This window comes from Moschus berezovskii, chromosome 1, assembly GCF_049115385.1.
Source record: "Moschus berezovskii isolate FMDL1 chromosome 1, NW_MosBer_1.0, whole genome shotgun sequence".
In the NCBI taxonomy this organism is placed as follows: Eukaryota; Metazoa; Chordata; class Mammalia; order Artiodactyla; family Moschidae; genus Moschus; species Moschus berezovskii.
In genome coordinates, this window is record NC_142460.1 from 130,536,182 (window position 1) to 130,551,371 (window position 15,190).

Sequence of the window (15,190 nt, forward strand, 5' to 3'; positions counted from 1 at the left end):
AAAAAAAGGTAACTATATGAAGTTCAGTTCAGTCGCTCAGTCGTGTCCGACTCTTTGCGATCCCATGAATCAGCATGCCTGGCCTCCCTGTCCATCACCAACTCCTGGAGTTCACTCAAACTCATGCCCATCGAGTCGGTGAGTAATGAATGCTAATTAGCTTGACTGTGGTGATCACTTCACAATGTACGTTAATAGGAAATCACCACATTGTACACCTTAAACATATACAAATTTTGTCAAATATACCTCAAGAAAGCTGAAAAAAAGATTAAAATAAATTTTTGCAATGGGAACGGAATGACGGGGTGTTTCGGATAGTAAATATAGTGGTTAAAAAGTCACATCTGCAGGTCATCTGAGCATACAGTTTCAAGAGTGAACTCTGGGGTCAGGGACTGACTTGGGAAAGGTATAAGAGAACTTTCTGGCACAAGCTGAATGACTTGAAAGGGCTTGGCTTACAGAGGAGTATATGTTGTCAAAACCCATTGAATAAAACATTTAAGATTTGTGCATTTCACTGCATGTCAAATGTACCTCAAAAGAATATAAATGATCTGGTTAATGATATGCAGCTGAAGTATTTAGGGGGCAGTTTAGTGATACCTTCCTTTGAAATGCATCAAATAAATGAGATGAATGACTGGAAAGATAACTGGAAAGCGGGTGACAAAGCAAGTTTAGTAAAACAGTAATGGTAGAATCTGGATGGTGCATAAATGGATAGTCACCTAAAAAACTTCAGTTTGAAAAGCTTTGTAATGAAATATTATGGAAAAAAAATGAAGGTATTGGGGGTGTGGGGAAGATGAACAAGAAAGTCATTGTCTTAAGCAATAACTTTTAAGCTTTTCCTTAGGAACTTGTGGAAAGCAGGTAGACATTGTATTGGATTGGCCAAAAAAAAAAAAAAATCATTCAGGTTTTTCCGTAAGATGACACAGAAAACCTAAATGAACTTTTTGGCCAACCCAACATATAGTGTTATGTTGTGCCTTTTCACCAGGTAAGGGAAGAAAAGGAATTGTAAGGAAAATTGACCCTGTCCACATCAAGGGGAATTGGGTCCTTGGATGACTTGCCAAAGAAGATCACAGCTGGCATCACTAATGACAATAAACCTTAGAAAATGGCTTTACAGTTTACAGAGTACTTTCCTGAACATCTTCTTTGACTCTTACAACCTTGTAGCTGAAACAAATCCTGTTATGTGCCATGAGAGGCAGTGTTTCTGCCCCCAGGGAGTTTGGTGAGGGAAATCAGGCAGTATACAAATGACTATATATAGTGTTGAATGAGTAAAGTGCTACCAAGGAGATTTTGTTGTTTGCTCACTAGGAATTCAGAAAAGCAAGAAAACACTTAGCTAGGTTAGCTAGGAGACTGCAATAATCTTGTTCATTTGGTTTTCTACTTCTTAACTCTATTTTTTTCTATTTCTAGATTAATGTAATTTTCCTTAGAACTTAGATCATGGTTAATTAATTCAGTACTATTATCCCCAACATTTGAAATAATACTTGGCCTATAATAGGCTTTCAATATTTTTAAAAGAACAAATGAATGATTATGACTTTCAGAAAGTTACTTCATCGCTCTTAGCCTCAGTTTCCTCATCTATAAACTAAGGATGTTAATTACTGGTTTATTGGGTTGATGACATGATAAAATTAGAATAACATGTAAAACAGCTCTAAGGGGCTCTAGAAAGGAACAGAAAATAGATTTCCACCACCACCTCCCCATCTGAATTAAAAGCAACAACAACAGTCCAAGGAACAAAAAGAAGCTGGAAGGACGGAGGTGATAGTGGGAATGGAAAGTTGAAGACAGAGGGATGCATTTCATGAGACTGTGAAAAATACATTGACGGAACCTAGCCAGTGATCTGACCTGGAAGAGTGAACAGTTCTCAGGTTCTGAGACCACTGCTGGAGTAAACTTGGTGCTGTGAAACCAAACAGAGAAGTTGGGAGGAGGAAATGATTCTGAGGGGTTGGGTTGCAGTAGTGTTCTTTTATTTTCCACCATAAAGTTTTGAGTTGAAGGTGCAGGAGGCAATGGGGGCTCAAAAGAGAAGTCAGGCCAACAGATAGAACGTGGGAGGTCTTCTGCAGGGACAGGATAGTTGCAGAAATGGATTAGATGAAGGGAGAGATTGAAGAGAAAGGACTGATAAGAAACACAGACATTGCTATGTTGGGCACATCAATCCCCACAGAGCTGGGGGTGGGGGTGGGGATTAGACTTGTTAATCAGCTGACCTTGAGACAAGGAGATTACTGTGGGTCATCCAGGGCCAAGTGTTATCACGAGGGTCCTTATAAGGCAAAAAGAGGGGGCAACAGAGGAAGAACCAGAGAGATGGCAGCGTGAGGAAGACTCTGCCCAATGTTGTTGGCTGTGAAGACAAAGGAAGGGTCCCAGTCCAAGAAGGTGGAGTCCTACGGAAGATGGACAAGGCAAGGAAGTGGATTTCCCCCTAGAGCCACCAGGAGGTGACAGCCCTGCTGACACCTTGATTTTAGTCCAGTGAGATTTCCTAGGGACTTCCAACCTCCAGAATTGTAAGATTATAAATGTATGTTTATCTATTACAATAAATAAATGCATGACAAACCTAGACAGAGTATTAAAAAGCAGAGACATCACTTTGCCGACAAAGGTCTGTTCAGTCAAAGCTGTGGTCTTTCCAGTAGTCAGTCATATATGGATGTGAGTGCTGGACTGTAAAGAAGGCTGAGTGCTGAAGGAATGATGCTTTTGAATTGTGGTGCTAGAGAAGACTCTTAAGAGTCCCTTTGATTGTAAGGAGATCCAACCAGTTCATCCTAAAGGAAATCAGTCCTGAATATTCATTGGAAGGACTGATGCTGAAGCTGAAACTCCAATACTTTGGCCACCTGATGTGAAGAACTGACTCACTGGAAAAGATCCTGATGCTGGGAAAGATTGAAGGTGGGCCGGGAGGAGAAGGGGACGACAGAGGATGAGATGGTTGGAAGGCATCACCAACTTGATGGACATGAGTTTGAGCCAACTCCGGGAGATAGTGAAGGACAGGGAAGCCTGGCATTCTGCAGTTCATGAGGTAGAGAAGAGTTGGACACAGCTTATCAACTGAACAACAACAAATGCATGTTGACTTAAGTCACTAAGTTTGGGGTGATCTTTTATAGCAGCAATAGAAAATGAACACAATCCCCTAGGGTGAAAGCCAGCATTTAGAGGGCAAGAGGAAGGAAGCGGGTGGGGTGATAAGGTGAGAAGAAGAGGAAAACGAACACAGTCAGGGATCAAAGGGAGAGCTCCACGGCTTCAAATACTGCAGGGAAGCACAACCATAAGTCGTTAGATTTGACAACTGAGAGGTCATCAGTTCCCCTCGAGAATAATTGCAATACTAGTGTGTTAGGGGTAGAAACCAAGTTACAAGCCATTAAGAAGTTGAAGGACTGAGTAGAGAGTGGTTTGTAAAGAAGGTTGTGGATAAATTAGAGCATCAGGTTGATAGCTTGAGGATATAATGGAATCAGAGAGGTGGTTGTTGTGGTTGATCTGTAAGATAGAGGAGATCCAAATGTCTATGTGGGCATCAGGGGAGGAGCCAGGAAGAAGGGAGAAACTGACTATGCTAGGTGGGAAATAACTGGAAAGAACAGATCCTGGATGAGTTAGATCAGGAGCACATATCAGGGCTTTATTTAGCCTTGAAACTGAAGCTATGGGAGTGAAATTACAAAGCAATGTTGAGTAAAGAGGAGCCTGTAGTGGAGATGGGGAAAGATGAAAGAGCACAGACTGGCATCTTGATTGGGTCCTTGAGGGAAAGACCTCAAGGATGGGGAGGCTGGCTAGACTGGAATCAGAGAAGAAGGATCAGTGTGGGAAAAGCTCTTCCAAGATACCTTGTAGAAGGCATTGCTGTATTACTTGAGAATATTCGAGAAATGTTGACTAATGCTATATAAGAATAAGAAAAACAAATGGGATAGATGAAACCTATAAGATGTGTTAAGTACAGACAATGAAGTATGTAAAGGGTTGTCAGACAGATGAAATGTGCAGGATTTAGACAATGAGGCCGAATTCATGAGATGTGATGTATTAAAGAGTACGTTAGTAACCTGGATGCCTAAGAATTAGATCAAGCTACGGCAAGCCACTCCAGTACTCTTGCCTGGAAAATCCCATGGATGGAGGAGCCTGGTAGGCTGCAGTCCGTGGGGTCGCTAAGGGTCGGACACGACTGAGCGACTTCACTTTCACTTTTCACTTTCACACATTGGAGAAGGAAATGGCAACCCACTCCAGTGTTCTTGCCTGGAGAATCCCAGGGATGGGGGAGCCTGGTGGGCTGCCGTCTATGGGGTCGCACAGAGTCGGACACAACTGAAGTGACTTAGCAGCAGCAGCAGAATTAGATCAACACAGAAAGGGATGGAAAGACTAGAGAAGCACCTAATATTCATGACATGCTAAACAACCCCGAGGCCCTCAATATTCATTAGATTTTACACTGCCCACTGGTGACACACATTCTGTCCCTATTTGTCCTCTGCCCAAAAAATACAATTCCAAAACTGCTCGTCGTGTGAGGGAGCAAGTTGCAGAGGGAGCCTGAGGGACCCAATTCTGATGTATGTTCAAAAATCACCTCACTAACACAGATAGCAGGACAAGGCTTTATCACTCTCATGGCTTAGGAAATTCCAGGGTTTTTAGAAGCTCTGTGCCAGAAAGGGGGGAGAAGGCCTAATCACAATATCACACTAAGTATTCTAGCTCGTCGCATCTCTTTCCCTTGCATCTTGATATGCATTTTAAATTGATTTTATAAGCTGTGATCCAAGCATCTTAATTTGGTCTGAGACTTCTTGGAGGAGAGCCTGGTAGTGGACTTGGAGGCTACTATTGCATCAAGGTCATTTCCCAGAGAAAAGGATGGTTGGTATTTGTATCGTCCACAACTTCTTCCCACGTCCTTTGAGCCCCAAAAGTGGGAGAGAGAGAAGGGTAAAAATAGGTTGTAATTTTTTATCCTTATAAGAAAATTACCTGAGAGTCTTACAAATGTACATCAATTAATTTACTCAAAAGTTTTTACTGTTCTGACAATGGTTCCACCTGTGCTTATTATTTCAGATACTAAAAAAATAGTTGCCTGAGTAAATTGTTAGTGTGAAAAAAATTGCTGTCATTTTTCTTTAAGTATTCAAGTCTGCTTTTCAAATGAAAACTCATATAAAACAAACCAAAGTGTTTTCAATCAGAATAAAATTATTTTTCATTCAAATTGATACTATTTACTTATTAAATCCTTAACTGGGAACATGAGACTGTTTTTCTTATATAAAAAAATTTAAAAATAGAATTTATAAAAGTCAGTGACAGTCTTATTCCAACTGTATGCTTTCTTTATTTTGTTTGTGCCACACCAAGAGAATCCTGTTTCACACAGATAAGTGACTGGAAATGGTAATAGTCCTTCATAATAGCTTATGCTGCAATCCCCGGATAGTCTTCATTAAACATGTCCAGGAGTTTGAAAGCAACATCATAAAAAATTTATTTCAAAACTGATTTACTAACAACATACAGCAAGTGCTCACATTCCTTTTTATAAACAAGATAGGAAAAGACAGAGTACCCAGACTGACAACAGGTCATCAACCTGGAAACAGACCTCTTCATGTGATACACTGGGCATTCACTTGTGATTTGCACAATCCACCTACTAGGCTTGATGTGGAAATGTGCCAAAAAGATGTGTAGACCTCACCTGACACTGAACTCAGCCGGGCCACACAGACAGCCCAGCTCATTTTTCCTACCTGGGCATGAGTTTTCAGCAAGACCAGTACGGAGCCACCACCTTTGTGGTAAATGACACATTTACAAGTTCAATTTTGAGGACTGTAAAAGACTACTTACCCTGGCAGGATAAATTAATATGCTGATGTCAGAAAAGTGGGTGGGGAGAAGTTCTTTGCAAAGATATGAGGGAATGAGACCCTACAGCTTGGGCTGAAACGTCGTTATATACTTCTTACCATGGCTTTACAGGAAAACTCTTTTCCCAATGCCCAGAGCCTCACAATTTCATTTGTTCTCTATTCTGAATTAAATTCACATCTCAGAACTCTTTCATTTCCACTTTGACTTTTTAGGGGCTGAGGTGTTCAGCAGTTCACAGAACAGGAGAAAACGAAACTCTAAAAATACCTCCTGCAGCCCTGGGGTTTCTGCAGACACAGTCTGAAACCTGATGCATCAGGTGGTGCTATAGCCGCTGCCTCCCTCTCCCTCTAGAATAATGAGATGGTTTATATTTCAATACAATCTGCCAAAGCACTTGTTTACTGGACCCAGGCCTAGTCTTCTCCCCATAGTACTCTCTGGCCAACCCTGCCTGAAATTCACACACCGCATAGGAGTCAGTTACTGAGGAAAGATAGGAACTGACTCCTAGATAAATTTGGGTGAAGTCTATATGGTTTCATCCCAAATTATGCCAGCGTTTAAGGACCATTTCTTTTAGTCTCCATTTAGTCTCTGACTTTGGAATCAGAGAGAGCAGTGGCAGAAAAAGTGAAAAGTAGTATAAACCTGCCAGGGTTAACACAAGACCTTCCAAAGAAAAATACATTGGTTCAAGAAGGGCCAAGCCAGAACTCACACACAGTGTGTGTGTGTGTGTGTGTGAGAAAAGTAAGTTGGTTCATCAAGAATGGTCAAGCCAGAACTCACACAAAGTATGTGTGCGTGTGTGGTTTGTATGTGTGTGTGTAAGGCAAAAAGGGAGCACACCTCCCTTCAGCCCCTAATAGTTACCTACCAGTATAAGTGCATTTAGCCAAAGCAACATTGGAGAAGGAAATGGCAACCCACTCCAGTATTCTTGCCTGGAGAATCCCAGGGGCGGGGGGGCCTGGTGGGCTGCCATCTATGGGGTCGCACAGAGTCGGACACGGCTGAACCGACCTAGCAGCAGCAGCAGCAGCAACCAAAGCAACACGAGGTCCCTGACCACAAAAAGGGCTGTTCATTTTTCTCAGGTGGTGGTTGATTTAAAACCAGACTCAAGACTAGGGAAGGGAACTGACCCTCATCTTGAAGAAAGGTGACCTCTAGTGGACAAGTGTGTTTTGCAATCAGTTCAAACAACAGGATTCGAAAACAGAAATAGTGTTGAAATTATGCTCCACTGTCTTACTGAAATTTCAGTGATATTTTTAATACTAATTATAAACATAAATACGTAAGTTTTCATTAGTAAAAGAACATAAATGTCACACTAATGTTAATATATCCAAAGTTACAATCTAGGCCATCTTTGATGGTTTCCAGAATGGATGGAGCTTTGAACCAGGAATCACAGGCTTGGATTCGGGCTTGACTGTGCCTCTGATTAGGTGTATTCTCTTGAGCAACTTTATATATAAGAGCCTCTATTTCCTAATCTATAAGATGGGTTTATTTACAAACTGTCATCTCCTTGCACCCTCTCTCTTCCCTTCAGGCCATCAGGCTGTTGTCTTCTAAAATTAAGTTTATTTTTTATGATGAGGCTTTCAAATCAGTATCAACATCAGCAACAAAACAAAATAAAATTAATATCACATTATATATTAGCACTGGGTAGTTCCACAAAAACTATTTGCTTTCAACTTAAGACCTTTCCTAATATAAATATTATGAAAGTAATGATTTTTAACTTTTCTTCTTACATTGACTGTGAGAAAAAGCATTTCAAAAGCTAAACACACTAGATCAGGAGTTTATTATGAAATTTTAGTTTACTTTGAAAGTTAGAGCTATTATTTAAAAAAAATTTGTTTTATAGAATAAAGTAAAAATAATAAAAAGAAGGAAAACAAAATAACTTATGAGTATATATCTCTTTTGAAAACTACCTGCTCACCAGCTGGCATATTTGCCTGCTTCATCACTGAACACAGGACAGAACATAATAATTTAGGATTATACTCAACATAATCTCTAAGGAATTATTTAATATTAAAATCTTTAGTGCTCTTTAAATCTCCACTGCCCACCCCACCCCCGCCCAATACAAGAGTTGTGTACTAGTTATAATGCGATTTAATACTTAAGAGCTTCCTCAGGTAGATTCTCTAACAAGCTTTCCCAGGGCCAGGTAAGCAGCAATCTGGAATGGTTTTTATCATCTTTCTCATTCTTGCCCTTTAAGAGAGGTATTCAAATGATTTTAGTTGCTAAAAGGTAGGAGAGAAAATGCTGGTCTAAAAAAGAGTTTTGAAGGATAATAAAATGCTACAATATCAATGAATTATTACATTAGCTTGCTTTATCTTAAATCTGTGGAATTAAGAAACTTTCTCATCTTATAGAAATAAATTTTTTCAGAACATAAATCTACTGGTTAGGAAACTGTGCTGCTCTGCTCTGACCAGTAGATGAGGGGTGAACTTGTTAAGGGTTAAGGTTAGTCATGGGTTCATGAGAAAGACAAATTACATAGGATATCACTTACTGTGAAATCTAAAAAAAAACAAAAACAAAAAAACACAGTAATACAAATGAACTTATTTCCAAAACAGAACTAGATCACAGACATAGAAAACAAACTTATGGTTACCAAAGGAGAGGGGTTGGGGAGAGGAACAAATTAGGGATTTGGGATTAATAGATATACGCTGCTACTGCTGCTAAGTCACTTCAGTCATGTCCGACTCTGTGTGACCCCATAGACGGAAGCATACCAGGCTCCCCATTCCCTGGGATTCTCCAGACAAGAACACTGGAGTGGGTTGCCATTTCCTTCTCCAATGTGTGAAAGTGAAAAGTGAAAGTGAAGTCGCTCAGTCGTGTCTGACCCTTAGCGACCCCACGGACTGCAGCCCACCAGGCTCCTCCATCCATGGGATTTTCTAGGCAAGAGTACTGGAGTGGCTTGCCATTGCTTTCTCAGCCCCAGACTATATATAAAATAGATATAACCAACAAGGTCTCACTATATAGCACAGAGAACTATATTCAATATCTTATAATAACCTATAATGAAAGAGAATGTAAAAAAGAAATATATAAATAACTTCACCAGTTTTCTTCTGTGAATAGCAAAGAGCATCTCTTTCAGACACGTAAGCAGGGTCAAGAAAATGCCCACTTCTTGTTAAGTGCTAGGACTTTTCCACTCTTGTTTGTGCATCCATTATTTACTAAGAAAGCCAAGGCAGAAATTAGCAGTCCTTCTGCGATCTGGTGCTTCCTAGAACACCTGTCTGCCTCACCCCGATCTTTCTCTCTCCTCATCTGAGATGATGCTGAGGGAAGGTGAGTTTCCTACCATTCAATCAAAAGAGGGGAAGAAAGGAAAAATAAACATGATCCATTTTGTCCGAACACCCACGTTTCCTCTCCCCGTCTCATGGCCTCTGCCCCCAGTGTAACTTGAGGAACAGCTGAAAAAGCTCACAGCTGCTTTGCAGACAGACTGCTTTGCACTCTGATGGTTCCAGCCACTTGTGTTTTGTTTTGAGGTTTTAGGAATCACATTCGCTTTCCCAAGGACAGAAGTGATTTCTTCACCAGAGCCGTCACTACAACGGAGGCGATCAGACCTTCGACTCTAATGTTAGATGGCATAAATTTATAAAACGTCCCTTTCAAAGGAGTTTAGCCTCATTCATTCACCCAGCTGCCCCTGATTTCAAAGTCTCCATAGCTGCATCCTTTCTTGATCTCGTTCCCAAATTGTTATACAAAATTAAGCTTTTGTAGACTTCCTGTTTGTGAATGAAAAATCCTTCTGAAAACATAAATCAGATTATGTCACGTCTTGGCTTAAAATCCTTCAGTGGTTTCCTACAACGTTTAGGCTAAAATTCTAAAGCCCTAACATTGTCACAGGCCCTGCTCTACTCTCCAGGCTTCCTCTGTACCTCCCACCTTCTTGCTTACTTAGCTCTGGGCACAATGGCTGCCTTTCAGTTTCCTAGAAAATCCAAGATTGCTTCTGTCTCAGGCCCTTCTCAGGAGCTGTCTCTCAACCTGGAGTAACACCTCTGGGTTCAAGTTGGAGGCCTTTCCTTAGCCCCAAGGCTAAATAAGGTCCTGCCTCAGAATCTGCCTGCAACACAGGAAACCCTGGTTCGATACCTGGGTCAGGAAGATCCCCTGGAGAAGAGACAGCTTACCCACTCCAGCATTCTGGCCTGGAGAATTCCATGGACTGTATAGTCCATGGGGTCGCAAGGAGTCGGATACGACTAAGCAACTTTCAGATTCACTGAGCACACCGTGTTTTCTTTTCTTCTTTTAATTCATCTGTATTTATTTGGTTGTGTTGCGTCTTATTTGTGGCACACAAGATCTTCCTTGCATCAGGCAGGATCTTTTCTTGCTGTGTACTCACTCTCTTGTTGTGGTACGTGGGCTCAGTTGCATGTTGGATCTTAGTTCCCTGTCCAGGGACTGAACTCATGTCCCCTACATTTCAGGGTGGATTCTTAACTACTGGACCACTAGGGAAGACCCAACACCATGTTTTCCTTCTTAGCACTTTATGGCAACCCACTCCAGTATTCTTGCCTGGAGAATCCTGTGGATAGAGGAGCCTGGCAGGCTACAGTCTGTGGAGTCGCAAAGAATTGGACACAACTGAAGTGACTTAGCACACACACAATGTGTAAGTATCTGTTAACTTGTGGGATGTATAATGTTGATTTGCTCTACTGAACTGTGTACTTCATCCAGCTTTCCATCCAGCATCTAGCACAGGGCCAGGCACACAGCAGGTAATCAATAATAGAAGGAAGAAAGGAAGGAAGGAAATTCTTGAAATTCTCTTGTATCAGGCCTTGGGATCCAGGGCAGGACAGTGCCTGCAACTAGCTGCTCTTAGTTCAATTCATCACTGGGGCAAAGCCGGTGAAACAGCCACTTCTTCATCCCAAGACAGTGGGGGAGGCCTCACCTGTACACCAAGTGGCTGATGGGCAGCTTGTGAGCTAAGCAAGGTGAGGCATTCCGGCTGCATCTCCCTCCTTGTGAGCAGTGACTCAGAGGGGCCCCTCACCTTGTAAATTTGCCTCAGAAACAGGACCGACTGTGCCAGCTGGACCTGAGAGAAAAAATAATCATTTACAGCTCCCCATGGAAGGTTAACACATTCTAAAGTGCATTCACTAGACTACCACCCCCAATTGAATTCAAAATTAATTCAAAAAAAAAAAAGGAAACAGTTTAGTGGATTTTTTTCCTCCCTTCTCAATTTGCCACTGGCAACTTGTGCATCTAAAAATAAAAAAGATATTGATAAGTGTACAGTGTCAGAATTCTTATATTTAAGGAATGACAAAGTGTCCCAACTAGTTTCCTAACCAAAAGAATAAGATGCAAAATGACCTGGGTGAAGGTGAACTGGGTTTGTGAAAGACTGACATTTAAAAATTTGCCTGCCTTTCATGGAGGTTTAGGCTGGAGGGAGAAAAAGCACAGAAAGAAAAAATGAGCACTTTTGTTTTCTTAGAGGAAAACAAACAAAAATGACAGCTTAAAAACAAGCAAGAAACTGCAGTTTGGGTTGTGGTTTTACAGAAAGTATTCTATTGTTTGAAGAATAAAAACTGGATGTGGCTTGAGTCTACCTAATCCCAAAGCGTGCTGTTCGTAGAAAATACCTCCTATTCCACAGTACAGCAGCGTCGTGATCTCTACGGTAAAGCTGCTACTCAAGTTTCAGGACTCCAAGCACTGGCCTGCCCTCTCTCAGTGATGAATTAATTGTGAATCAGAGTTAAAGAATGGATAGAATACAGGTCGTGCATACATGCTAAGTCACTTCAGTCACATCCTACTCTTTGCGACCCCATGGATTGTAGCCCACCAGGTTCCTCTGTCCATGGGACTGTCCAGGCAAGAATACTGGAGTGGGTTGTCGTGCCCTCCTCCAAGGGATTTTCGACCCAGAGATTGAACCCAAGTCTCTTATGCCATCTGCATTGGCAGGCGGGGTTCTTTACCACTAACGCCACCTGGGAAATGCATAGTACAGGTCTAGCGCTGCAGAATCTAGATAACTCCAGGAGGTGCTTCATTTAGCACAAATCACCATAATCCAGGTTTGATGCCTTAATCTGTGTAGAGACTTTGCTTTTCACAGACAGTGAGAGAATGAGGCAGGTTTGCTGGCTATCCCCAGATCAATAAGTGGAATGCACACCCGCCCTGCCCTGGTGTCTCTTTCCTTCCTTCCTCTAAGGCCACTGCTCTAAGATGTACACTCTACAGGGAACGGATGTCTCCAGTAAAGCCAAGAGAGTTCCTATGGGCAAGTGAGAAAGGCTCTCAGGGAAGGACTCGGTGCTGTATTTGGTGTGATAATAATTGAGTCATGCTTCACTTGGAGTTAAAAATAACTTTAAGATTTTCAATGTATTGATACATGGGGGTAATGAGAATAGATGAAGAATCCTTCTGAAAGTGATGCTGGTTCTTATTGTTGAAGAAATATATGATTGAAAATTGGGTGTTCATCCAATGTTCATTGCAGCACTGTTTGCAATAGCCCAGACATGGAAGCAACCTAAATGTCCATCAACAGAGGGAAGGACTAAGAAGTTGCAGTAAGTATATTAATGGAATATATTATTCTCAGCCATTAAAAAGAATGGAATAATGCCATCTGCAGCAACATGGACGGACCTAGAGTGTGTCGTACTGAATGAAATAAGTCAGGCAGAGAAGGAGGTGTTTTTTGATATCCCTTCCATGTGGAATCAAAAAAGAAGTGATACAAACGAGCTGACAAGACTAAGAGGGATTCACAGACTTCATGAATGAACTTACAGTTGCTGCAGGGAAGAAACGGGGGGAAGGGATAGTTAGGGAGTTTGGAATGGGCATGTGTACACTGCTGCTGTTGCTGCTGCTGCTGCTGTGTCACTTCAGTCGTGTCCGACTCTGTGTGACCCCATAGACAGAAGCCCACCAGGGTCCCCCGTCCCCGGGATTCTCCAGGCAAGAACACTGGAGTGGGTTGCCATTTCCTTCTCCAATGTGTGAAAGTGAAAAGAGAAAGTGAAGTCGCTCAGTCGTGTCCGACCCCTAGCGCCCCACGGACTGCAGCCAACGAGGCTCCTCCATCCATGGGATTTTCTAGGCAAGAGTACTGGAGTGGCTCGCCATTGCCTTCTCCCATGTGTACACTATTATATTTAAAATGGATAACTAACAAGGACCTTATTTTCTTGGGCTCCAAAAATCACTGCGGATGCTGATTGCAGCCAAGAAATTCAAAGACGCTTACTCCTTGGAAGGAAAGTTATGACCAACCTAGATAGTGTATTAAAAAGCAGAGACATTACTTTGCCAACAAAGGTCCGTCTAGTCAAGGCTATGGTTTTTCCCGTGGTCATGTATGGATGTGAGAGTTGGACTGTGAAGAAAGCTGATCGCCGAAGAATTGATGCTTTTGAACTGTGGTGTTGGAGAAGACTCTTGAGAGTCCCTTGGACTGCAAGGAGATCCAACCAGTCCATGCTAAAGGAGATCAATCCTGGGTGTTCACTGGAAGGTCTGATGCTAAAGCTGAAACTGCAATACTTTGGCCACCTCATGCGACGAGTTGACTCACTGGAAAAGACTCTGATGCTGGGAGGAATTGGGGGCAGGAGGAGAAGGGGACAACAGAGTATGAGATGGCTGGATGGCATCATCGACTCGATGGACGTGAGTTTGAGTGAACTCCGGGAGTTGGTGATGGACAGGGAGGCCTGGCGTGCTGTGATTCATGGGGTCTCAAAGAGTTGGTTACGACTGAGTGACTGAACTGAACTGAACTGAAGATTTCAGATGTACTCAATTATTTTCTGATTTACAAATGATATAGTTAAGGTGTTTTCATTATTTTCAAATTACCCATCATTGAAACGTTGACACGTGGATGGGAAGATAAATCCAGTGGCCTGACTCTTCCATGGTCATTTTTTACCTGTTATTTGTTCTTTTAGGGGCTGGATTTATAATCACAGGGCCAGCTACATACTCTGTAGGACCCTGTGAAAAATGAAAACGGGGACCCTTTGTTCAAAAATTATTAAGAATTTCCGTATGGCAGCAGCAGAGCATGAAGCCAAGAGCCAGTGCCTTTGAAGCCTGGGGCCCTGTGTGAACTGCAGAGGTTACACAGCCATGACACCCATCCTGGGTGGCAGAGGAGGGGTGAAGAGGGAACCAGACATATAGACATTTCCTTTGATATTTCCATGGGTTCTCAGATACAAAGAAAGAAATATCTTTGATTTTGGCAGGTGAATATCAATGGCAAGATGAAAATTCCCTCAATAGAAGAGGAAATGAAACTTAAGAGGCTAATGAGAAGGAGAGGAGAATGACCTTTACCAAGCACCCACCACATGCCAGCTGCTGGGCCCCGAGCTGGCCCTGACATTGGTGCTATTCTTTCCCGTTCCAGCGTAGGATTGAGTCCACACTACAAAAGCAGAGCTAACTGAGGTCAGTGATGGGTTTAAGCTCAGCCGCTTCAAGTTTAGAAAGAGCAGGTTAAGAGATACAGACACCAGGGCAGGTGGGGCTATTCTGTACTGGAGATTTCTCTCCTGACTCACATCCTCCGCCTAAGACCACTCAGCCCCACCAAAGATATCAGCCCAAAGACTGCAGAGGTCTGGGCAAGAACTCACCCTCTGCCTCCAATGCGAGCAGCGAGCAGCGTCCCCCTCAGTGTCGATCTCAGAGACAGACCATCAACTTTATTGAGAGGACTTTTCGCTCCTAGTCATGTTCCTTCACCCCTCGGGGCATCCCTCATCCACCTGTATTGCTTTCCGTACGGCTCTCTAACCCCCATCTCAGGGCCAGCTCCTCCCCCTCCCAAAGTCCCCCACAGCCTTCCCGGGGGGCCCCACTTCACTGTCTTGCTCTAACAAGGCACTGTCTCCCTTATAGCTCTTTCAAGTGGCAGCTCTTAGCCTTCCCACCTCCCTCTTACTAAAAGGGTCTTTTGGATGGGTGGTGTCTTCCTATTCACCTCCTGCTTCCTGATCACTGCTGCTCTCCCTAACACCCTGCTCAGGCTCCTCAGTCACCCCGAGTTAGCCCTCCAGGTTATAATCACCTATTCCTCCCCAGGTGACTCTGCCTCAACCCTTAAGGAGTTCCTCTCCCCTGTGAGTCCTGT

General features: G+C 42.6%; 1 protein-coding gene across 7 annotated transcripts in view; it reads right to left on the bottom strand.

Moving 5' to 3' along the window:
- Window positions 1-15,190, bottom strand: part of SCHIP1 (schwannomin interacting protein 1) — a 190,047-nt gene that overhangs the window by 70,202 nt on the left and 104,655 nt on the right. Inside the window, exon 3 of one of the 7 annotated variants that reach the window (XM_088839452.1) lies at window positions 9,156-11,110. The exons of the other annotated variants lie outside the window; for them this stretch is intronic. Coding sequence (XP_088695578.1) covers window positions 10,901-11,110 — 210 coding nt within the window. The 3' untranslated portion in view covers window positions 9,156-10,900. Of the gene's footprint in view, window positions 1-9,155; window positions 11,111-15,190 lie in introns of those variants that run through there. 7 annotated transcript variants of the gene reach the window in all.